General features: G+C 40.5%; 1 protein-coding gene across 4 annotated transcripts in view; it reads left to right on the forward strand.

Annotated features, from left to right (window-relative positions):
* Nucleotides 1-23,983, forward strand: part of LOC140197757 (uncharacterized protein KIAA1958) — a 169,653-nt gene that overhangs the window by 82,453 nt on the left and 63,217 nt on the right. For 2 of the 4 annotated variants that reach the window (XM_072258180.1, XM_072258179.1), the window contains one exon: nt 3,665-4,865. The exons of the other annotated variants lie outside the window; for them this stretch is intronic. In XM_072258180.1, coding sequence (XP_072114281.1) covers nt 3,665-4,704 — 1,040 coding nt within the window. In that variant the 3' untranslated portion in view covers nt 4,705-4,865. Of the gene's footprint in view, nt 1-3,664; nt 4,866-23,983 lie in introns of those variants that run through there. 4 annotated transcript variants of the gene reach the window in all.

Below are 23,983 nucleotides of genomic sequence, written 5' to 3' on the forward strand. Positions count from 1 at the left end.
ATCAGCTAGTGATGTAACTGCATGACTAATACCACGTGTGTTTTTAAAGTATTTTTAAAAAGTGATTTTTCATGTATTTTTCCCCTTCTTAGCTCTTCCCCTCGATCTATTTATACTCCCCTTTTTATGTCTTGCCAAGGCTGTAACCTCTGCTACTCAGTGTTTTATTTTTATCTCTACAGCCTGGGGGCTCGCTGTACTTGCTCAGTTGCCATTGCAAATTTGTCTATAATGCTAAGTAGAGCAAAGCAAATAATGAAATTCCAGAACACTCATACCACCTTCTTGTTCAGGAAAAAAAGTAAATTTACAGCATTTTTAGTTTATTTTCCACAGCTCCTGTGCTGCTACTAAACCGCACACCTGAATACAGTTGCCTTGACGAAGTAAACAGACTGAGATGTATTTGAAGTAGTATTTACACTATAACATATCTGCAATTTGGCCCATCTTCACAATGCTTGTGACGATGCTTCGACTTCTTCCCATTCTCCTCCATCTTGTTCATTTGGCATATCTCTTAATTCCTTTCTGACTTCCTGTTTGTATCTGTACCATTTGCCTCGGCCTTGCAATTTCTGAGTTTTGCAGTCTTATCACTGTTTGGATAAAGTTGTTTGTAAATTTTCTCCTAGATTTATTCATAAACATCTATTCTTAGTTTTATTTGACTAGAATATAAAAGCAAGGGTGTAATGTTGAAGCTTTATAAAGCACTGGTGAGGCCTCACTTGGACCATTGTGAGCAGTTTTGGGCCCCTTATGTAAGAAAGGATGTACTGACATTAGAGAGGGTTCAAAGGAGGTTCACAGAAATGATTCTGGGATTGAAAGGCTTGTCACATTAGGAGCATTTGATGGCTCAAAGCCTCTGGTCACTGGAATTCAGAAGAATGAGGGGTGACCTCATTGAAACCTATTGAATGTTGAAAGGCCTCGATAGAGTGGATGTGGGGGAGTCTAAGACCAGAGGACGCAGCCTCAGGATAGAGGGGTGTCCTTATAGAACAGAGATGAGGAAGAATTTCTTTAGTCAGAGAGTGGTGAATCTGTCAACACACATAAAAACTGCTGGTGAACGCAGCAGGCCAGGCAGCATCTATAGCAAGAGGTACAGTCAATGTTTCGGGCCGAGACCCTTCGTCAGGACTAACTGAAAGAAGAGGTAGTAAGAGATTTGAAAGTGGGAGGGGGAGGGATGAAGCTAAGAGCTGGAAAGTTGATTGGTAAAAGGGATATGAGAGGATCATCGGACGGGAGGTCTAAGGAGAAAGAAAGGGGGAGGAGGGAAACACAGAAGACGGGCAAGGAGTATAGTGAGAGGGACAGAGGGAGAAAAAGGAGAGAGAGCGAAAAAATAATAATAATAAATAATTATTTAATAATAATAGCAACACACATCAAAGTTGCTGGTGAACGCAGCAGGTCAGGCAGCATCTGTAGGAAGAGGTGCAGTCGACGTTTCAGGCTGAGACCCTTCGTCAGGACTAATAATAAGTTATTTATTTATTTATGTATTTGTTTCTCTGTCTATCTCTCTCAATCTCTCTCTCCCTACCTCTCTCCCCCTCCCCCTCCCCCTCCCCCTCCCCCTCCCCCTCCCCCTCCCCCTCCCCCTCCCCCTCCCCCTCCCCCTCCCCCTCCCCCTCCCCCCCCCTCCCCCCCTCTCTCCCCCTCTCTCCCCCTCCCTCTCTCCCCCTCCCTCTCTCCCCCTCCCTCTCTCCCCCTCCCTCTCTCCCCCTCCCTCTCTCCCCCCTCCCTCTCTCCCCCTCCCTCTCTCCCCCTCCCTCTCTCCCCCTCCCTCTCTCCCCCTCCCTCTCTCCCCCTCTCCCTTCCCCTCCCTCTCCCTTCCCCTCCCTCTCCCTTCCCCTCCCTCTCTCTCTCTGTCCCTCTCACTATACTCCTTGCCCATCCTCTGGGCTTCCCCCCCCTCCCTCTTTCTTTCTCCCTAGGTCTCCCGTCCCATGATTCTCTCATATCCCTTTTGCCAATCAACTTTCCAGCTTTTAGCTCCCCCCCCACTTTCAAATCTCGTACTATCTCTTCTTTCAGTTAGTCCTCACGAAGGGTCTCGGCCCGAAACGTCGACTGTACCTCTTCCTATAGGTGCTGCCTGGCCTGCTGCATTCACCAGCAATTTTTATGTGTGTTGCTTGAAATTCGAGCATCTGCAGATTTCCTTGTGTAGTGGTGGATCTGGAATTTGTCATTACAGGTGGCTATGGAGGCCATGTCATTGGGTGTATTTAAGGTAGAGGTTGATAGATTCTTGATTAATGAGGGTATGAAGGGATACGGGAAGAAGTCAGGAGATTGGGGCTAAGGCAAAAAGGATGAGCCATGATGAAATGGTGGAGCAGATTCAATGGGCCAAATGGCCTAATTCTGCTCCTACTGTATGGTGGTTGTATGCTCTTATTTACTACAGTACCAGAGGCAAAATAGATACTTGTCAAACAAATACTTGTCAACATCTGTAGAAAAAGAAACAAGAATTAACGCATCAGATTGATAAACTTTTTATCCAAATCCTTCTGCACTAATACTCCCTGACCTGTTGAGAATTTACAGCCTAATTTTCTACTTCGGATTTCTTGTATATTATTTCACTGTTGTATAATTGCAGTGTAGCATTTTTATGTAATGATAGTCATGCATTATTTACAATATGTTTGGTCCACATGTTCCACAAAATTAAATTTTCCAAGTTTGCTTCTTTGTACTGTTGTAAGCACAAAGTATATGATGCTTAAACCAGTACAATTTGCTTTAGCATGTGCACAGTGAAAGTTTTATTTCTTTTGACATTCTTGTGGAGTCTGATGAACCTAACTCGAGCTGCAAGTTAATTTTTGGATATTGTAGCCAATTGTCTGGAAGGAGATGCATCTTGAGCAGGACAAAATACTTCAATGTCGATGATGCATGCTTAAGTCTTTTACGGTTCATTGTCGATATTCTCACTGTCAGTAGGCAACATCTAACTTAATAGTTAACCCAGATGCTTTGCACTTCAAAATGTGTTTGCCGTGGGTCCAACACAAGTTGAAATGTTTAATTATACATTAGATGATTTTTCAATATTCCATTTAGTTATGGAAATCCTAGAAACAATATTGATTAAGGAAGGGTAAAGGATGAAAATTCTACTCGTGCTCTTTCAGGTTACCTCTCTTACTTTTGCTTAAACCACAAATGGTTTCTTATACATTAGTTTTGTGTTCCACCATTTGACTTCCCTAATTACTGTCAGAGTAATACAGGCAGGCTACTTGTCATTTTGTTTCATCTTTACTTCATGCATCCAGGCTGCTGTTGCTGGACTTTCGGCACCCATTTGCAGGGTCGTGCATTGGTTGGTTCTGCAATGTAACATTGCAACATGTTGGCCTGGTATGTTTGATCTGAGATGGTCTGTGCTCTATGTGATCTCTCTCACTAATTCATGTGCACTATTGAGTGCAACATTGACATGAGGACCTTTTTGATAATTTTTGCGTCTTTAAGTTTTTACGTCATGTGTGAAATTGAAGTTGGCTTTTGAAACCTAAGACAGGTATGTAATATCGTTTTCCAATGACCTTTGTGAAATTGAAATTTACTTTTAATTGGCTTTATGAGCAGCTTATATTTTTTTTCTTTCCCTTCCCTGTTCCATTTTTAGAAAATGAAGAAAGAGCCTGCGAGGGTCAACAGAATGAAAAAACTGTCCGGAGCACGCTGACAGCACTAAGAAACTTCAGAGAGTTCCTCCTTTCCAAATATCCACATGAAAACCGGGAAATCCAATTTATACCATGCACGGAACTTGATGTCTACCTAGCTTCATTCTTTGTGGATGCCAGGCAGAAAGATGGTTCTGAATACGAGCCCAACAGTTTGGCCAACTATCAGTGTGGACTTGAAAGGTACTTAAAGGAATACAAATATGGGTTCAGTATAACAAGAGATAAAGAATTCAGGCGTTCCCAAGAAGCACTTAAGCAGAAGCAGCTTGAGCTGAGAGGTAAAGGGAAAGGAAACAAGCCACATAAGTCAATGAAACTAACTTTTGCCGATGAGCTCATCCTGCGCAAGAGGGGTTTGCTAAGCAGATATAACCCTGAGGGGCTGCTCAATCTTGTGTGGTTGAACAACACTAAAGCTTTTGGGCATTGTGCAGGATTCCACAGTTCCACGCTAAAGTGGGGGGATATCAGGCTGCACATAACCGAGACAGGCTTGGAGTACCTGGAGTGGGAAATCATAGACAATTCTGATGCACAAGGGAAGAGCCGGAGAGCTGGAACGGAGTGCAGAATTTACGCTACGCCGCATTCTCCACAGACATGTCCCGTGCAGGACTACAAAGAGTACGCACAAAGGCGCCCTCCAGCTATGCGCTATGAAGATGCCCCCTTCTATCTGTCAATTAAGCCGGTCTGTAACCTGGCTGCACTTTACTGGTACAATAGTCAATCCCTAGGGAAGAATAAACTGTCAAAAATGGTTAAAACTATGTGTGAAAAGGGGAATATTCCAGGGAGGAAGACCAACTTTAGTGTTTACCAGAGCTGTAGTTCTCTGTCTGAGGCACAAAGCAACCAGTTGGTGTTGATATGTAACAATCTGAGCCAGCAAGCTGCCCAGTCAATGTCTGGTCTGAACAATACAGGGAATTTTATTATCTCGGGTTCTTTTGACTCTTCCTCCGATACAGCTTGACAGAAATTTGCTTTAGGATTTTAAACATTATTTTTAGTACTCTCCGTCCTCTTGCAATTTTATAGAGCCTAATCATTCTTCAGCCACCAGTAGTTATACTTTTTAAACTCGGTGTGTGAATGAATTATATCTTGCAAGTGGACAAATCAGTGATCGATTGTACAGGTAAATGATTTAGTAAAACTCTTTTTAAAAGTAAATGTGTACTGATAACGGTCTGGAATTTTTCTTCCAAGCAAGGCTGTGGACATCATAAACTGAAACCTCACTTTTGAAGTACTTTAGTTCCGTGAAGTTGTTCAAAAAGTTTTGATTCTACAGGTCCACAATCCCTTATCCGAAATTCTGAAATCTGAAAAGCTCCGAAAACAGAAGTTTTTTTCGTGGAATGTGGAGCGTGTCGTAACAAGGCTTGTTTGGCGCGCCAACAGCTGACGTCACTCAGGTGTGACGTGGCAGCACTAGCAGAGGCCGCCAGACGTCAGTTGTGGCTCAGCGCTCGTACTGGTTACACATGCATTTGCTGTTCGCTGATATTTTGTGTTCACTGTTGACTTTATGTTTAATTTCACTGTGAAAATGTCAAAAAGAGCTGCAGATACCCCTATGGGTAACAATGAGAAAAAGAGAAGGAAGCATCTATCATTATCAATAACACAGAAAGTGGAGTTATTGAGAAGCTTGATCGTGATGTGTCTGTGCGGCGTCTTACTGAAGAATATAGTGTCGGAACTACCACTGTATATGATTTAAGGAAACAGAAAGACAAGTTACTGAAGTTTTATAGTGACAGTGGTGACCATAAACTAATGGAAAAATAGGAAAACACTGCATAAGTCTTTAAAAATGCTGTCTATCATAGTGCTGCTTCATAACTTGAGAATCCTGTTCCTGGCCCATCAGGTACCTGTAGAGTATTTAGCTTAGTTTGAACCTGTATATGTCCTAGAGTATTTACATTCTACATTTATTCCAATAAGTCAAATAGAGCGTGGATGGGGAAAACCCGGAAGTTCTCTCTCCAACACTCGTTTGAGCATGTACAGACCTTTTTTCTTGTCATTATTCCCTAAACAATATAGTGTAACAACTATTTACATAGCACTTCAATTGTATTAGGTATAAGTAATCTAGAGATGATTTAAAGTATATAGAAGGATGTGCGTAGGTCCGGAGCTCCCCGGGTCCTAAAGTCCACCCGCATTGAAACAGGTTAACTACCAATATAATTATCAATTTTCTGAAATCCGAAAAATTCTGAATTCCGAAATGCAACTGGCCCCAAGGATTTGGGATAAGGGATTGTGGACCTGTATTTTGAAATGTGCACCAACTTTATTCATTTCTTTAACAATGGCATCCTTTATGTCCAAGTACTAAGTTTTCAAGAAAGCTTACAGAAATTATTCAGCTGCACAGATTTTAATTCACAAATTTCCGGATGGGGAAATGGGAAACAATATTTTTGAACAATCTTGCCTCTTTCCGTAGCTGCAGTATTAAAAGTTTAACCCAGTATTAACTGTGTGATGTTTTTAGCCATTTCTCATTATCAGTGTTTTAACTACTTTCCCAGCGTCCCTTGTCCCCCTTTACATTCTCACCCCGTTGCTGCCCCTGTTCTTTGATCTGCAAGTGAATTGAGAGTATTATAAATTACATGTTTGCCACCTTTGAAGTCAAACTGTTTTAGTAATTGAAAACAATTAGCTGACACTAAAATTCCCTCAAAGTAAATAAGTGACAAAAATATCATAAAAAGATTTACTTTTACAACATTGAAGCTTAGCAACTATACTTGAACATGTTCAGGGTTTGAGTACCTCTGTCAGTGACCTGTAGGATCCATTCATATCTTTCCATATGGACTTGCTGATCCGTGCCCATAATGTCCTACCTAGCAACATACAGTAAAATGTATTTACAAGACAAAGATGTTAGTCTGGCTAAAACCTGAAACATGGTAGACTGGTATCTCACAATTTTCTTTCTGTGAAGTTTGCGGATTACTTCAAGACTCCTACCATTTCAGCCTTTTCACTTTACAGTTATTGAGGATATTGTCTTAATACTGAGGAAAATAATTCAGTGTTCTGGTAACCATGTTGTGTTTTAAATGCATAGTTTCTTATCCATTGTTTTATATCTTTGGGCTCTGCATAGCTGAAAATTGTTTGTAAAAAATCTTCTAGCAGTTTGACGAGATTTTTTTTGATTACTATTAATGTCACATATTTTGTATGTCATATTTATTTTAGTTTCATTTGATGGCACTTTGCAATTATAACTAGGCTTCTCATATACAAGTACTCATATTCGTTGGAGCTCCAGTTTAGGAAAAACTAAGCTAAATCTGCTACGAGGTTCACTTCAGTGAAGGATTTATCGGCTATAGGTTTGTCTGATTTCATGGCATAATTCCACAAGTTTAAAAAAACGTAGACTTTAGTGCAGGACACTGTTTTACTTACTGTAGCAATTTCTAGAGCCGCATGTGACTGTGTGTATTTAAGACATTTTGTGCAAATTAAGCCCAATTTTCCTTATTTTTTAAACCAAGTAAAAAGAGTTCTAAAATTGTTGAAAATTTTTGTACCTTAATAATGCACCTATTTGTGTGTGCTCTGGTCAATAAAAGATTAAAATTTAACTTTCTCAAGAAGTAAAAGGATTTGGGGTTGTTAAATAGAGCTGTTTGTTTTGTATCAATCAAATTTATTGTTTAATGAATATGTAAAGATTACTTATAAAGGAGGCTGTTAGGTACTACTTTTTAATCAAAAACTAATATATAGAAGCTGTGCTTGGTTAATTTATCTCTTTCTGCATCTAAACACCAGAATTTAAATGGAATCCAGATGTGGAGTGAATTGCGAAACATGCCTGTAACTGTAATAGACTTCCGATTCTGCATAAATTCTTCCACAGAAGAGGTGCATTGAAAGGTCAAAAGATACTCTAAGGGATGAAATAACCTGTTCTTCTTTTAGTTTAAGTTGAGGTCAACATCAAGAGGGTTCTGTATGGCTCTAGATTTTGGCCCAAGTTTGAAATTCTTTAGGATACACTAAAATCACTACCTGAAGTGTAGTTCAGAAGTTTAGATGTGGATTTTTCTTTTATTGGAAGTTTTCAGATGAGCTTTTGGATACAAGCCTTCATAAATTTTTAATCTCTATATTTTAATGCATGTGCAGTTGTTCTTGATTCCTGCAATATTGAATGTTTTTACAGTGTAATGCTTCATTTCTATAGCCAGCCTAAGACAGTACTTGTTAAAGAATAAGATTATTTCTCTCATCTCGTGTATGTCCCAATGGATCAAAGATCAAACAATTAAGCACATGAGAAAAGACTGTCCAATTTAGCTTGCAAGTGGCTCATTTGCACCAATTAACATGGAAGCCACGCCATTTAGATCCTGTCTTGGTTGATCCAATCTTAGTAGATAAGCAATTTACTTGAGGAACTCGATTGGACAGGCAGCATCTGTGACGAAAAATGGGCAGTCAGGCATTAAGCTTTGGGTTAGAGCCCCTTGTCCATATGAAGAGTCTCAACCCAAAATGCTGTTTGTCCGTTTCTCTTCACAGATGCTGCCTAACCCACTGAGTTCTGCTGGCATATTGTTGTTTGTTGCTGCAGCATTGGCAGTATTTTATATTAGCATAGAAGATAGTAATGCTTGGGAAACTATTAGCTCTGTGAACTTGCTCCACTGTTCGTTTGGATCATGCCTAATGAGGGCCCTAGTGCTATCTACCTGTGTTGGCTCTGGATACTTTTACCTAATCTTGGTTGTGAAAATTATATTGAGGTGCTGCAGTTGACTGGCATTCAGCAATGGTGGGGAGCAGGGTTACTGCAGTATTTGGCAATGGTTTCCATTACAAGGTGAAAGAAAAGTTCAGTTTTGACTGCTAATCTCTCCCAGAGCTCAATTTTTATCATCACAGCTCCAATAAGTAATACCACATAGTTAAGCTCCCAGGTATTAACAGCTGCCTGTGACAACTGTACCCCAGTAACAAACCAAGATGATTTATAAACCCAAAATATTCTAAGCTCAAAGCTCTACGCTTCTTTTTGGATTCCAGACCTAATCAGTTCCCCTCTACCACCACTCTGCTCTGTCTAGCGGAATTAGTCCTTACTCTTAATAATTTCTCCTTCGGCTCCTCCCACTTCCTCCAAACTAAAGGTGTAGTTATGGGCACCCATATGGGTCCTAGCTATGCCTGCCTTTTTGTTGGGTTTGTGGAACAATCTATGTTCTGTGCCCATTCTAGTATCTGTCCCCCACTTTCCCTTCGCTACATCGATGACTGCATTGGCGCTGCTTCCTGCACGCATGCAGAACTCGTTGACTTTATTAACTTTGCCTCCAACTTTCACCCTGCACTCAAGTTTACCTGGTCCATTTCCGACACCTCCCTCCCCTTTCTAGATCTTTCTGTCTCTGGAGACAGCTTATTCACTGATATCTACTATAAGCCTACTGACTCTCACAGCTATCTGGACTATTCCTCTTCTCACCCTGTCTCTTGCAAAAACGCCATCCCCTTCTCGCAATTCCTCTGTCTCCACCGCATCTGCTCTCAGGATGAGGCTTTTCATTCTAGGACGAGGAAGATGTCTTCCTTTTTTAAAGAAAGGGGCTTCCCTTCCTCCACTATCAACTCTGCTCTTAAACGCATCTCCCCCATTTCACGTACATCTGCTCTCACTCCATCCTCCCACCACCCCACTAGGAATAGGGTTTCCTCTGGTCCTCACCCTACCACCCCACCAGCCTCCAGGTCCAACATATTATTCTCCGTAACTTCCGCCACCTCCAACGGGATCCCACCACTAAGCACATCTTTCCCTCCCCCTCCCCCCTGCATTCCGCAGGGATCGCTCCCTATGCAACTCCCTTGTCCATTCGTCCCCCCCATCCCTCCCCACTGATCTCCCTCCTGGCACTTATCCGTGTAAGCGGAACAAGTGCTACACATGCCCTTACACTTCCTCCCTTACCACCATTCAGGGCCCCAAACAGTCCTTCCAGGTGAGGCAACACTTCACCTGTGAGTCGACTGGGGTGATATACTGCGTCTGGTGCTCCCGATGTGGCCTTTTATATATTGGCGAGACCCGACGCAGACTGGGAGACCGCTTTGCTGAACATCTACGCTCTGTCCGCCAGAGAAAGCAGGATCTCCCAGTGGCCACACATTTTAATTCCACATCCCATTCCCATTCTGACATGTTTATCCACGGCCTCCTCTACTGTAAAGATGAAGCCACACTCAGGTTGGAGGAACAACACCTTATATTCCGTCTGGGTAGCCTCCAACCTGATGGTATGAACATCGACTTCTCTAACTTCCGCTAAGGCCCCACCTCCCCCTCATACCCCATCTGTTACTTATTTTTATGCACACATTCTTTCTCTCACTCTCCTTTTTCTCCCTCTGTCTCTCTGAATATACCTCTTGCCCATCCTCTGGGTCCCCCCCCCCTTGTCTTTCTTCCCGGACCTCCTGTCCCATGATCCTCTCGTATCCCCTTTTGCCAATCACCTGTCCAGCTCTTGACTCCATCCCTCCCCCTCCTGTCTTCTCCTATCATTTTGGATCTCCCCCTCCCCCTCCAACTTTCAAATCCCTTACTCACTCTTCCTTCAGTTAGTCCTGACGAAGGGTCTCGGCCTGAAACGTCGACTGCACCTCTTCCTACAGATGCTGCTTGGCCTGCTGCGTTCACCAGCAACTTTGATGTGTGTTGCTTGAATTTCCAGCATCTGCAGAATTCCTGTTTGCGCCAAAATATTCTAGTGCATTTTGCAGGAGTAATTATCAAACAATTTGAAACTGTTTCGAAAAGAGACATGGATCATCAAAGAGAGACTTGAGCATAGTGGAGGGACTGCAGAGGGAATGGGTTAATGATTGCTTCCCTATGGGCACTCATAATGTACTCCTCACCATATAATTGCAGACTCTGTCAGATGTAGTTAGCTTATAGAAATCAGCAGGGCTGAAAAAAGGCATGAGGTTGCTCTATCAGACATGCAGAAGGAGTATCTTAAGGGCTTCTACATATTTGTTAAGAGCAAAAGGATTGCAAGGGGCAAAACTGGTCCTCTGGAAGATCAGAATACTAATCTGCAGTGGCATGCAAAAGTTTGGGCACCTCTGGTCAAAATTTCTGTTACTGTGAATAGCTAAACTGATTTCCAAAAGGCATAACGTTAAAGATGATACATTTCTTTAATATTTTAAACAAGACTACTTTTATATTTCCATCTTTTACAGTTTCAAAATAACAAAAAAGGAAAAGGGCCCGAAGCAAAAATTTGGGCACCCTGCATGGTCAGTACTTAGTAACACCCTCCTTTGGCAAGTATCACAGCTTGTAAACGCTTTTTGTAGCCAGCTAAGTGTCTTTCAATTCATGTTTGGGGGATTTTCACCCATTGTTCCTTGCAAAAGGCTCCTAGTTCTGTGAGGTTCTTGGGCTATCTTGCATGCACTGCTCTTTGTAGGTCTATCCACAGATTTTCGATGATGTTTAAGTCGGGGGACTGTGAGGGCCATGGCAAAACCTTCAGCTTGCACCTCTTGAGGTAGTAGACTGTGGATTTTGAGGTGTGTTTAGAATCATTGTCCTGTTGTAGAAGCCATCCTCTTTTCATTGTCAAAAAGTTCTATTCAAAAAGTTCAAAGGAACATCTAATCAAGCCTGATGCATTTTGGAAACAAGTCCTGTGGACTGATGAAGTTAAAATAGAACTTCTTGGCCGCAATGAGCAGAGGTATGTTTGGAGAAAAAAGGGTGCAGAATTTCATGAAAAGAACACCTCTCCAACTGTTAAGCAGGGGTAGATCAATCATGCTTTGGGCTTGTGTTGCAGCCAGTAGGCACAGGGAACCTTTCACTGGTAGAGGGAAGAATGAATTCAATTAAATACCAGCAAATTCTGGAAGCAAACATCGCACTGTCTGTAAAAAAAAAGCTGACGATGAAAAGAGGATGGCTTCTACAACAGGATAATGATCCTAAACACACCTCAAAATCTACAATGGACTACCTCAAGAGGCGCAAGCTGAAGGTTTTGCCATGGCCCTCACAGTCCCCCGACCTAAACATCATTGAAAATCTGTGGATAGACCTCAAAAGAGCAGTGCATGCTAGCGGCCCAAGAATCTCACAGAACTAGAAGCCTTTTTCAAGAAAGAATGGGTGAAAATCCTCCAAACAAGAGCTGAAAGACTCTTAGCTGGCTACAAAAAGCGTTTACAAGCTGTGATATTTGCCAAAGGGGGTGTTACTAAGTACTCACCATGCAGGGTGCCCAAACTTCTGCTTGGGGCCCCTTTTTTGTTATTTTGAAACTGTAAAAGATGGAAATAAAAAAGTAATCTTGCTTAAAATAATAAAGAAATGTGTCATCTTCAACTTTATGCCTTTTGGAAATCCGTTCATCTTTTACTCGCTTAGCTATTCACAGTAACAGAAGTTTTGACCAGGGGTGCCCAAACTTTTACATGCCACTGTATGTGTGGAGCCAAAAGAGATGGGGGAGATCTTAAGTAGATTTTTTTTGCATCTGTGTTTACTCAGGAGAGTGACTTAGAGTCTATAGAAGTGGGGCAAAGCGGCAGTGAGGTCATGGAACCTATACAGATTAGAGGGGGAGGTATTTGCTGTCTTGAGGCAAATTAGGGTAAATAAATCACCGGGGCTTGACAATGTGTTCCTTCGGACCCTTTGGGAGATAAGGGTTCAAATTGCAGGGGCCCCAGCAGTCTTCATTAGCAACAGGTGAGGTACCGGAGGATGGTGGGATAGCTAATGTTGTTCCACTGTTTAAGGAAGGCTGTAAGAATAAACCAGGAAATTATAGGCCGGTGAGCCTGTTATCAGTAGTGGGAAAGTTATTGGAAGGTATTCTAAGGGACCGACTATATGAGTACTTGGATAGACAAAGACTGATGAGGGATAGTCAGCATGGTAGGTCATGTCTAACCAGTCTTATAGGGTTTTTAGAGGAAGTCACCAGGAAAATTGATGAAGGCACGGCAGTGGATATTGTCTACATGGACTTCAGCAAGGCATTTGACAAGGTCCCACATGAGAGGTTGGTCAAGAAGGTTCAGTCGCTTGGCCTTCAAGATGAGGTGGTAAGTTGGATTTGACTTCGGCTTCATGGAAGAAGCCAGAGAGTGGTTGAAGTTGGTTGTCTCTCTTGACTGGAAGCCTGTGATTATTGGTGTGCAACTGGGATCAGTGTTGTTTGTCATCTGTATCAGTTATCTGGATGATAATGTGGTTAACTGGATCTGCAAATTTGTGGATGACGCCAAGATTAGGGGTGTAGTGGACAGCGAGGAAGACTATCAAAACTTGTAGCGGGATCTGGGCCAACTGGAAAAATGGGTTGAAAATGAATGATGGAATTTCAGAGACAAGTGTGAGGTGTGCAGTTCAGTAGAATCAACCAGGGTAGGTCTTACACAGCGAGTGGTAGGGCACTGAGAGCAGTAGAATAAAGGGATCTGGGAATACAGGTCCATAATTCATTGAATGTGGCGTCACAGGTAGATGGGGTCATAAAGCTTTTAACATATTGGCCTTCATAGATCAAAGTATTGAGTACAGGAGTTGGGATGTTATAGCTGAAATTGTGTACAAAGTTGGTGAGGCCTAATTTGGAGTAATGTTTGCAGTTTTAGTCACCTACATATAGGAAAGACGTACATAAGATGTAAGTACCGAGAAAACTAACAAGAATGTTGCCAGAACTGGGGGATTTGAGTTATAAGGAAAGATTGAATAGGTTAGAACTTCATTGCCTAGAATGTAGAAGATTGATGGCAGATATGAGGGATGTAGATAGGATAAATGTAAGCAGGCTTTTTCCATTGTGGTTGGGAGGGTCAACAATTAGAGGTCATGGGGCAAGGGTGAAATGTTTAAGAGGAACATCAGTGGAAACGTCACTCAGAGGTTGGCAAGAGTGTGGAATGAGCTGCCAGTGATGGATGCAATTTTGACTTCAACATTTAAGAGAGGTTTAGATAGGGACATGGATGGGAGGAGTATAGAAGGCTATGGTCTGGCTGCAGGTTGATGAGACTAGGCAGTTTACATGGTTTGGCATGGAATGGAAGGGCTGAAGGGCTTGTTTCTGTGCTTTAGTTATTTGAAACCAGGGAACCTTTTCATTTGATGACTCATAACTGCCTTTAATCTGAAGATTTGTTGCTTTGAAAAATTGAGGGTTGTTTGGACACCTTTTAAAATTATACTAGGTTGCTTATACTGTTGCTCTCACCAGTGGAAGAATAAATTTTTCTTATAGAAACTGAAAATGCTGGGTAAAGTAACAGGTGAGGCTGCATTTCTGGCAAGATCAAGAATGATTGATAGTTCATGAATGCTGCTTGACCTGCTTAGCATTACTAGCATCTTCTGTTTTTATTTGATTTTCAGTACCTTCAGTATTGCTTTCGATTTTTGTCATCTTCACCAGCTGGATAGGTGACTGATTGCACTCCTTGGTGTCTGTATAGCCAAATCATTATCAGGTGAATAAAGTATTTTTGTTCACCTTTCCCCTGACGCAATGAAGATAGCATACACAAACACTAAAATATGTGCATTTCTGTATTTTAATCATTCATTTCACAAGGTGCACCTTAAAACTAAGGCTACGTCCACACTAGACCGGATAAATCCATAACCGAAGCACTTTCTCTTCGTTTTGACCCTCCGTCCACATTGAAACGGCATTTTCCTCCCCCGAAAACGGAGCTTTTCTAAAACACCCTCCAGAGTGTTTAAATCTGAAAACGCCGATTGGGCAGAGTAGCGTGGATGGGGTAAACAGCTATTTTTAAAAATGCTGTCATGACGTGCCAGAACAGATGGTGGCGGCAGCGCGGCATTTCATTGTTTTCTTGAACGCAACCCCCCACGCAACCTAACAATTTCAGAACAGACGGCAGTGAGACTGAAGCCAGAAGAGTTAGAAATGTAAACACGAGGAAATCTGCAGATGCTGGAAATTTAAGCAACACACATCAAAGTTGCTGGTGAACGCAGCAGGCCAGGCAGCATCTCTAGGAAGAGGTACAGTCGACATTTCGGGCCCAGACCCTTCGTCAGGACTAACTGAGAAAAGAGCTAGTAAGAGATTTGAAAGTGGGAGGGGGAGGGATGGAGTCCAAAATGATAGGAGGCCTCCTGTCCCATGATCCTCTCATATCCCTTTTGCCAATCACCTGTCCAGCTCTTGGCTCTATCCCTCCCCCTCCTGTCTTCTCCTATCATTTTGGATCTCCCCCTCCCCCTCCCACTTTCAAACCTCTTACTAACTGTTCCTTCAGTTAGTCCTGACGAAGGGTCTCGGCCTGAAACGTCAACTGTACCTCTTCCTAGAGATGCTGCCTGGCCTGCTGCGTTCACCAGCAACTTTGATGTGTGTTGCTTGAATTTCCAGCATCTGCAGAATTCCTGTTGTTTGCGAATAAATAAGTATACTCACTTTGCCCTGTTTCCTGTCCTTGCTTGTATGAAGGTGGTTTACCTATTTATGCAAGTACTTCTTTGACAATAGATGTGTAACAGCCTAATGTAACATTGTATGGAAATACAAGATAACACTGATGCAGACATGTTTTATACATTTAACAAGGTGCTTTATTAATGCAACAGAGTTAGTCAGTTTTTCAATGTTTGTCGTCAGCCAGGTCATACTGTCTGTGAACTCCCTGTCGGTTGCCTCCATGCACTCCAGTATTTGTTTTGTTTTAGTTTTAAGTCCTCCTGCACGAGAGCTAATAGCTGTCCGTCGTTTGGCAATTTCCTTTTAAGTTTTTCTAGTCTGTAGCTATACAAATGTGCACTTTCACAGCAAGATTCAACACCAAACATGTCACTTGTTTTCTGTAGATGTGTCCTGCACATGCCCAGTAGGAGGAGATTCACCCAAATACCCGTTTTAATGAGAATGGAGGTATTTTCAAAAATGCTTGGTATGGATGCCTATCGTTTTTATGTGAAACCAGCATTTTCAAAATTATACGGTCTAGTGTGGACGTAGCCTAAGGGAGACTCAAATTTTTCATTTCCACACTATTTCTTGGTTTGAGTTTTGTTCTACTGTTGAAAGGTCATTTTTTCTTTCAAGTGAAGATTGAATTTTGTTTCAGAAAATGAAATTGTAATACTAACAGTATTTTGTCAATGAATTGTCACGGTCTTTGCCAAAAAAAACATGCGGATCTCTATGCATTTTGTACTCAAGTGGTATTGTTGCAGTGCAGAATAAGCATGTTTTGCAGGCACTTATATTTTCATGAGTGATTTGATATTTTTTAGAGATGTTACATTTGCTGCTAATAATCGATTAATAATTTTGAAGAGTGTTTAGAGCTTTTAGTGTAGTTCCACTATTCAGTTCTTTCCATTGGCTGTTTGACTTGTTCTTGTTGGACCAAACAATAAGAATGGTGCAAAAAAAAACTATTTCTGATATCTCTTTTATAAAACCATAAGGGCGGTGGGATGGGGGAAGGGAAGGTTGGTTGGAATGGAGATAAGCAAAGCTGGTTGAAAACGGTTTAATGTAATAGATAGTGATATCTTTCTCCTAAACCTTTCTCATTTTTCCTTAGTTGATGAATAAATGTTTTAAGATGCTCCGTATTCCTCAGAATATTTATAACATGCATTTGAATTTAATTTTTCGCCTGTGTGTGTGCTGTCATTTCCTACAGACAATGTATTTAATGTTCTTCAGTATTGTTCATTCATTTTGTGGGGGTGTACAGAAGAAAGAGTTGTTTGAGTGGCATTTGCATCATGCAGTACTTGTACCCATTCAAGATGACTGAATTGATTGGTAGGCTAACATCTTTTATGGGGGAAAAAATATTCCCCCCCCCCCAAAAAAATTTAAAAAAACACTTGCACACTACTTAAAATTAATCTGTTTTTAAAGTTATTAATAATTGTCTGTTTGATTGCTGCATGCTACTTCAGAGTTTCTCTGTGTATGTAGAAAGTGAATGATTTTCCAGATAATAAAGAATAAATCTATGCTGTATTCTCCACTTGGGTAGGATTTGTTTTTATTTTAGTGCTGTGCTTCTGAGTTAAGAATCATGCAGTTACATATACAAAGACACCTCCTGTGCTTGTTTCATGTTGTCAGAAATCTGTCATTGATGGTAATAAATTATGTATTCTGAATGTGGCTCTTTTGAAGGATCACAGTAATAAAAAATGAAATTTTATTTGACTGAGCATTGTTTTATTTAGAATTCATGAAGCAATTTATTATTTAAAGCTTGAGTTAGCTTGTAATATTTATCATCTAAAATGTTCAGCATTTTGTTTGGCGTACCTGTGAAGTTGTCCTTCACATCTTACTCAAAGAAATTTTTTTTTCATATGTCAAACTGAAATTTCATTGTTCACGTTTAAGAAATCTTGCATTTCTACACTACCTATAATAATTCATTCCAAAATATTTCCAGAGTGTTGTAGAAAATGCAGCAGGCAATTTGCACCCAGCAAAATCTCTCAAACAGTAATGTGATAATGACCCGATAATCTATTTTAGCTATGTTGTTAGAGGGATGAATATTGACCATGACACCAGGGAGTCTTAGTCAATAATAACTCATCATCTTTAGAACAGTGTCTGTAATCTTACCCACCCACAAAGCTTGTTAGGACCTTGTTAATATTTCATCCAAAAGATAGAGCAGCACTTTAAAACTTCATTGAGACACCAGCCTAGATTATGTGCCTCTGCTTGATCTGGTATATGTTTATACAACTGACTAGTTTACTAAGCAATTTGCTGGGGAGCAAAGAATCAACATGTTGTAGGCATTTTTTCTATATAGGTATTAGGGAACTGATGTCTTAAACTTAAGTGCACTAGTGTGATTTTATACTTGTACTGGTACTTCCACTGATACTGACAAAGTAAGGTCAGTTCAATGCTTCGCTTATACTTTATTTGCTGAATTTCACTGAGAAATACATCTAGCAAAAGACTGTTTTTCAATTTAAATTTTAAATATATTCAAGGCTGTCTAAGAGCCTTGAACAAGATGTTGCAGCAGTTATGTATAGTTTTAAAGTTCATATTGTTATTTTGAAATCCCTGCGTCTCACTCCTCATATCTTTCCGATTGCCTGTAGCCCAACAACTTTCACATCTCTGCCCTTTTGAGTAAATTGAATGAGAAAATGGGAAGGCAGAGATTTTAATGCGATTGCATCTTACAATCAACTGTTTGTCGAAAAGTATCATTTTCATCACAAAAAAATTAATTATACCATGTAGTGTAATGGACACACCAGAAGTCACATTGGTCAAGCAAGGAGGAATGTAACTTGCATAAATGGTCTGATACATGAATTCAGGTAGCCAGCCACATTTTAAGAGGAGAGGACTCTTCACTGCAGTGGATTGTTAGTTTCTGTTGGAAATATTGAATTAATTATGCATATTTCAGTTTATTCACTCTGTTTTGCCTAAAAGGAAATCTTCTCTTGAACTGTTTTTATGTAAGGTATGGCTTTTTTCCATAAACCAAATATAATTATTCACTAGTCAAGGATTCTGTGTCCATTTCAGAATCAGGTTTATTAGCACTGTCTTATATGACATGAAATTTGTTAGTAGCAGCAAAAGTGAGCAGAGGGAGAAGAGCTCACGACCTGAACGGTGAGGGTTTTTAATGATGGGCTGCCTTGTGGCACCTGATTTTCTATATCTTCTGTGTTTGCATTTTTCAAGACAATCTTGGCTTTGGTGTTGATAGATTTTGTGATTGTGAAAGTTTACGAACCTTGGTCATGTTCTGCTTCATAGTGTTTTCTCTACCCTGTTTATTGTCATATACTGTTCCTACCTTATGGAGAGAAAGATAGGCATGTTACACTGTATTTGGAATGACTGAAATAGAATGGTAGTTAGCCCTTTGCTTGCTTTCACCAGCCTGGGATTTAAGATTAGATTTTCTGATCACTCTTTAATTCTCAATGGCTGTAAAGCTGCATTTTCTTTCCTGCTTGTATCTTCTGTCTCCTCTCTCTACGAATAGACATAGTACAGTTAGTCAAACTCTAAGTATATCTCGTGTACTGTCCCAAGTTCACTCCTGTCAACTGCTTTGTTAGTCAGCCATTCCAATATTTTAAGGCTCATTGAGAAATTGTCTTTGATAAAATGCAAAGTACTGCATTTTACTCCTTTAACTGATCGTAAAGCACCTCCTGTATTTCTTTGAGTTAAATTATAATAACCAATGAGAAGTAACTTTTGAAGGACAGTCAGAAAGCATAATTAAAATACTTGCCAATACTCAAAAATCATCCTTTAATTTCTAGGGATTCTTTTTATTCAATCTTGGCAAAAAAAATTTCAAAAGTGCTGAGGGTATTATTCTCCATTGAAGTCATTATGTAAAAATTAAATATTGATGAAATAATATTCTTAACTCTTTTCTGACGAGGAAACACTGAGAACTGAGCCACCCAGATTTATTGTGGCATCAGGACTGAGGTTTACGGCAAAAACATCCTCCAGGACTGCATTTCTCCTTGAGCTTTCTCAACACCTTTTTGAGTGGATATTGTGGGCAGCAGTGCTGGTTCTACCTTATTTGGCTGTAATATAGTGTTCATGGGTGTCATGTTGACAGGGAAATTGAGAGGGGACAATATTGACTAAATGAGGACAGTTTGAAAGGATTTGCAAAGGATGAAATTTGGTATGAATGACTGATATGACTGGTATGTGGAAGCGATATCACGGGAGTCACTACCTAGGTTCTTGCAGACCGCTGCTACATCCCTCCAGTCAGGTCAAGTCTCATGTTTAGAAGGTTCATTGAGAAGGGTGGGGGGGAGCCTATTTCAGTGAGGACCTGCTGAACTCCAGGGTTTTTCTGTTGTCAAGGGGAGAGCTGCAGAATTTTGTGGAAAATGGAGGTTATGGAGAGAGTTGGGGGTGCAAGGACATTGAGCTATGCGTCTCATGTCTCCCCCTCACACTCACCTTCTCCCTCTGTCTTTCTTACTCTCTTGCTCTTGTGTTCTATCTTTCTCTCATACTCTACCGTCTCCCTCTCTGTCCTCTGAACCACCCTCACCCATCTCTCTGTCTTGTCTCCACCACACCCTCTGGTGGAATTTAGAAAGAGGTACAAATCACAGAGTGGTAAGGGCACTCTAAGAACTAAATTGTAACATTAGATTAGTTACAACAATATATATTTTACAGCATTAAAATAGTCATTTTCATAGTCAGTAGGAACTGTGATTGACTTGACATTGTAGTTTTTAATCATAATTTCCTGTTAGTCACCAGGCAGCCTGCATAGTAGGAGAATTAAAAGTTTTGGGGAAAAGGCAGGAGGGTGGAGATGAGTCCATGGTCAGATCAGCCATGATGTTATTGAATGGTGGAGAAGGATTGATGGGCCAGATGGCCTACACCAGGTCCTATTTCTATATAAGGACCAGGTCCTTATGTTCTTATACCCAGAGAAATGTGAGGGGGAAGCTAATTGAAAGATCTGAAATTTGCTGCCTGCAAGAACAAATCTATTTGGTGATTAAAACAGAATTGGTTGACATTTCAGGGGAAACACTTTGTAGGAACATGGGTTGGGGGGTGCTGGAAGTGAGTGTATTGCTGTATGGGGAGACAGTCTGGTCTCAGGGCTCAATGGCCTCTTTCTGTGTCATAATTATTCTGTAGCTCCATGTCAAAAAATTAATGCTGTAATGTAAATTAAACTCAGAATATTTGCCCCTCTGAGTGCTTGACTATACTTTTTGAAAGTGTCCTTTGCATACCACTATTCCTTATCAATCCAAGCTCCCTCTAGCCCAAGGGTTCCCAACTTTTTTTAATGCCACGGACCAATGCCATTGAACAAGGAGTCCATGAACCCCAGGTTGGGAACTGCTGCTCTAGCCACTGGAAGATTGCTGTCTGGAATATTGCCCTACTGCAGTCTAATATCATGTATAGGACCTGGAGCAAGAGCAACATTCCAGAAGAGGCTGAAGATAGATTTTGAACTGGTGTTGGTTGTCATGTGTTAAAACCATAAGACAATATAACATAGGAGCAAGATCATGTTATTCAGCCCATCAAGTCTGCTCCACCATTCATGGTGGATTAATTTTCCCTCAACCCCATTCTCCCGCCTTCTCCCCTTAACCTTTGATCCCCTTACTAATCAAGTATTATTTTAAATATACCCAACTGCTATTTTAAATATACCCGGTGGCTGTCTGTGGGCAATGAATTCCACTGATTTATCACCCTCTGGCTAAAGAAATTCCTCCTCTTTTCTACGCTGAGGCTGTGCCATTCAGGTCCTCTATTTGAGACATCCTCTCCATGTTCACTCTATATCCCCCATTCCGTCTCACCCAATTCTTTTAAACTCCAGCAAGTACAGGCTCAGGGAAATCGAAGTTCTTCATACATTAACCCTTTCATTCCTAGGATAATTCTCGTAAGCCTCCTTTGAACCCTCTCCAAAGCCAACATATCCTTCCTTAGATATGGAGCCCAATACTGCTCACAATACTCCAAGTACAATCTGACAATGCCTTATAAAGTCTCAGCATTGCATCTTTGCTTTTTTATTCGAGTGCTCTGGAAATGAATTCTAACATTACACTTGCTTTCCTTATTATGGACACAACCTGAAAGCTGACTTTTAGGGAATCCTGCACTAGTACACCAAGTCCCTTTGTACCTCTGATTTCTGAATTTGCTCCCTGTTTAGAAAATAGATTTTGCTTTATTTCTTCTACCTCAGTGCATGGCTATACTTTTCCTCACACTGTATTCCATATGCCACTTCTTTGTCCATTCTCCTTATCTGGCCCCTCCACTTAAACCTCACTTTTTATTATTGGCCCAGTGAAACACGCATGCAATGAGACTTGTTCTTTTCAATGGTTCTTGCTCTTGCACAGATCTCCCTCTCCCTTCTCCAAAGTGAGAAGTATCAACAGTTGTCCTGGCATGAACTGACATTTTTATTGTACAATTTTTTGTGAGTAATGGGCCCAATTTTGAGGATAAAATTGTTGTATGCTTTGAATTTTTGCAGGGCTATTGCATAGTCCAGACTCAACTGCAATAGAATTAAATCATAGATCTAATTATTTTATATGTATTTATGGGATGTGGGTGTTGCTAGATGGCCAATATTTTTATTGTCTATTCAATTAGATGCAATCACCATTTAATTCTGGGAATTGTTTTCGGACCCTCTTCAGCTCTTGTTTCATCGCGATTATTTTTGAGAGGGTGAAATGAAAGAGCAATCATTCATCAGAGTCAAAGGGAATGGGAGATTGTAAATCATTTGAAATTCATACCCAATAAATATTAAGGGATATATCAATAATTCCTTCACAAGCTCCTTTGACTTATTCAGTAAATAGCTGAACCACATGGACTCAATTTTCAGTTTTCCTTTTTGTAGTCTCATATTATTGAGTCAATCCTGGGGCCAAGTGAGAATGTTCAATTCAATGTCATTGTTCCAAGCTGTACGAGATCAGAATCCAAGAACACTTCAAGAAATAGGGGTCTATGGGAGTTGCAGCAAAGCAACAGAAGAATTGGTCTATGCCAGAGGGTATGCAACACATCACCCTTTTCATCCAGAGGCTGGAGCATTGAAGCGTAGGCTGACACTGTTTTGCGAATATGAGGGAGTGATGCACTGTTGGATTGGCCGTGACTTTGCTGAAGTATTGCTAGATCAAATCTGTTCTTGGAAAGATCCTACTTGAAAGAAAAGTAAAAATATATTTATCAATTAACTTTACTAAAACAGATTGTCAAGACGTGATTTTGTTGCTGTTCCTGCAAAATTTCTTGAAGTGCATGAAAGATGTTATACAAATTCATGCTTTTAATCTTTCTGGTGTATCATTCAATTAACTACTTCTTGCCTTGATTCTGGTTTCCCTTTTAAATCTGTATTTACTTCTATATTAAAACATGATTCTTCTGTTGAAAAAGCAGGGTGAGCTACGGTAGACCCTGTTGTCCTGTATGTCAAGGGTGACTTGAGCATGGTGACCACTCTTGAGACATGTTCGTCCTTGGATGTGTTTCCAATTGAGGATTCCACAATTGTGAACAAACTTACGAAAACCAGTTCACAGTTGCCCAGCTCGCTACACAACGATTGAGTTGTAGTATTTGGCTTATTAAATATAACCTGTAACCTGATGTTTCATTTGAATAAAACAAGTGCGTTCCAAATACCGCAGGTGGCAAGATTCTTGTAGTCTGTGCTTTGGAAATGCATGAAAGTTGTAAAGGTTGCTATATAAACACAAATTATTCCATTTTAGAATACTCAATTTAATTATTTTTTGTTGTGTTGATGCTGAGGTTGTCACATTTATCATTATTCAGAGCTTTGAGAAGGTGTAGTTGATCGATCTTTGAGCCACTATAGGTCATCTCGTAATGGTGCAGAAAATGGGGTGCTCACAAGTTCCATATTAAATAGTATCATGGAGTTTATTTCATCCATCTTGGTTTAACATTTCCTGCAAAGGCAGCGCCTTGAGAAGTGCAACACCCTCATAGGAATGTTCAAAAATGCGGTCTACAGTTTGTTTTGAAGTTCTTACCAAGCGATTTGAACCCGCTAATGGAATCTGAATCAAGAATACTATCAATGCCCTCAAACATTGATTGTCAAGTTCTATGAAGTAATGAAATTGTGCCTATCTGCAGATTGTTGTTGTGTCCTGTTTGCAGTGTTCCTGAGCATTAAAAACTTTGAGCTGCAGTTGCCAATATAACAAAATTAACAATCAGTTATCAAACTAGATTAACTGAGATTTTCTTGTGATCTGTGTGCAGAAAAATGAAGGGACCAGAAACTTAGCTGCTTAAGTGTTGAATCACAGAAATTTAGCGAACTAAGGAGGCAGTTCAGCTCCATATCTTCATGCCTGCCAAAAAATTTCAATCTTTTAGAACTATCTTAAGGTGAAGTTTGTTTTGAGCATAAAATAGGGAGAAACAACTTTTCTGTTCGTACTGATTTTCTTGTCTTTAAATAAAGTCAAAACTTAAAACTCTTTAACTGAATGTGCAAAGCATTCATAACTAGTTAGAAATAAGTGACTGATTTGGCAGCAGTTTCAGAGAAGTGATCAGAGTGATTAATTACTGGGAGCACAGTATTCCAGGATAATTTGATATTCT

Source organism: Mobula birostris, chromosome 5, assembly GCF_030028105.1.
Source record: "Mobula birostris isolate sMobBir1 chromosome 5, sMobBir1.hap1, whole genome shotgun sequence".
Lineage (NCBI taxonomy): Eukaryota > Metazoa > Chordata > Chondrichthyes > Myliobatiformes > Myliobatidae > Mobula > Mobula birostris.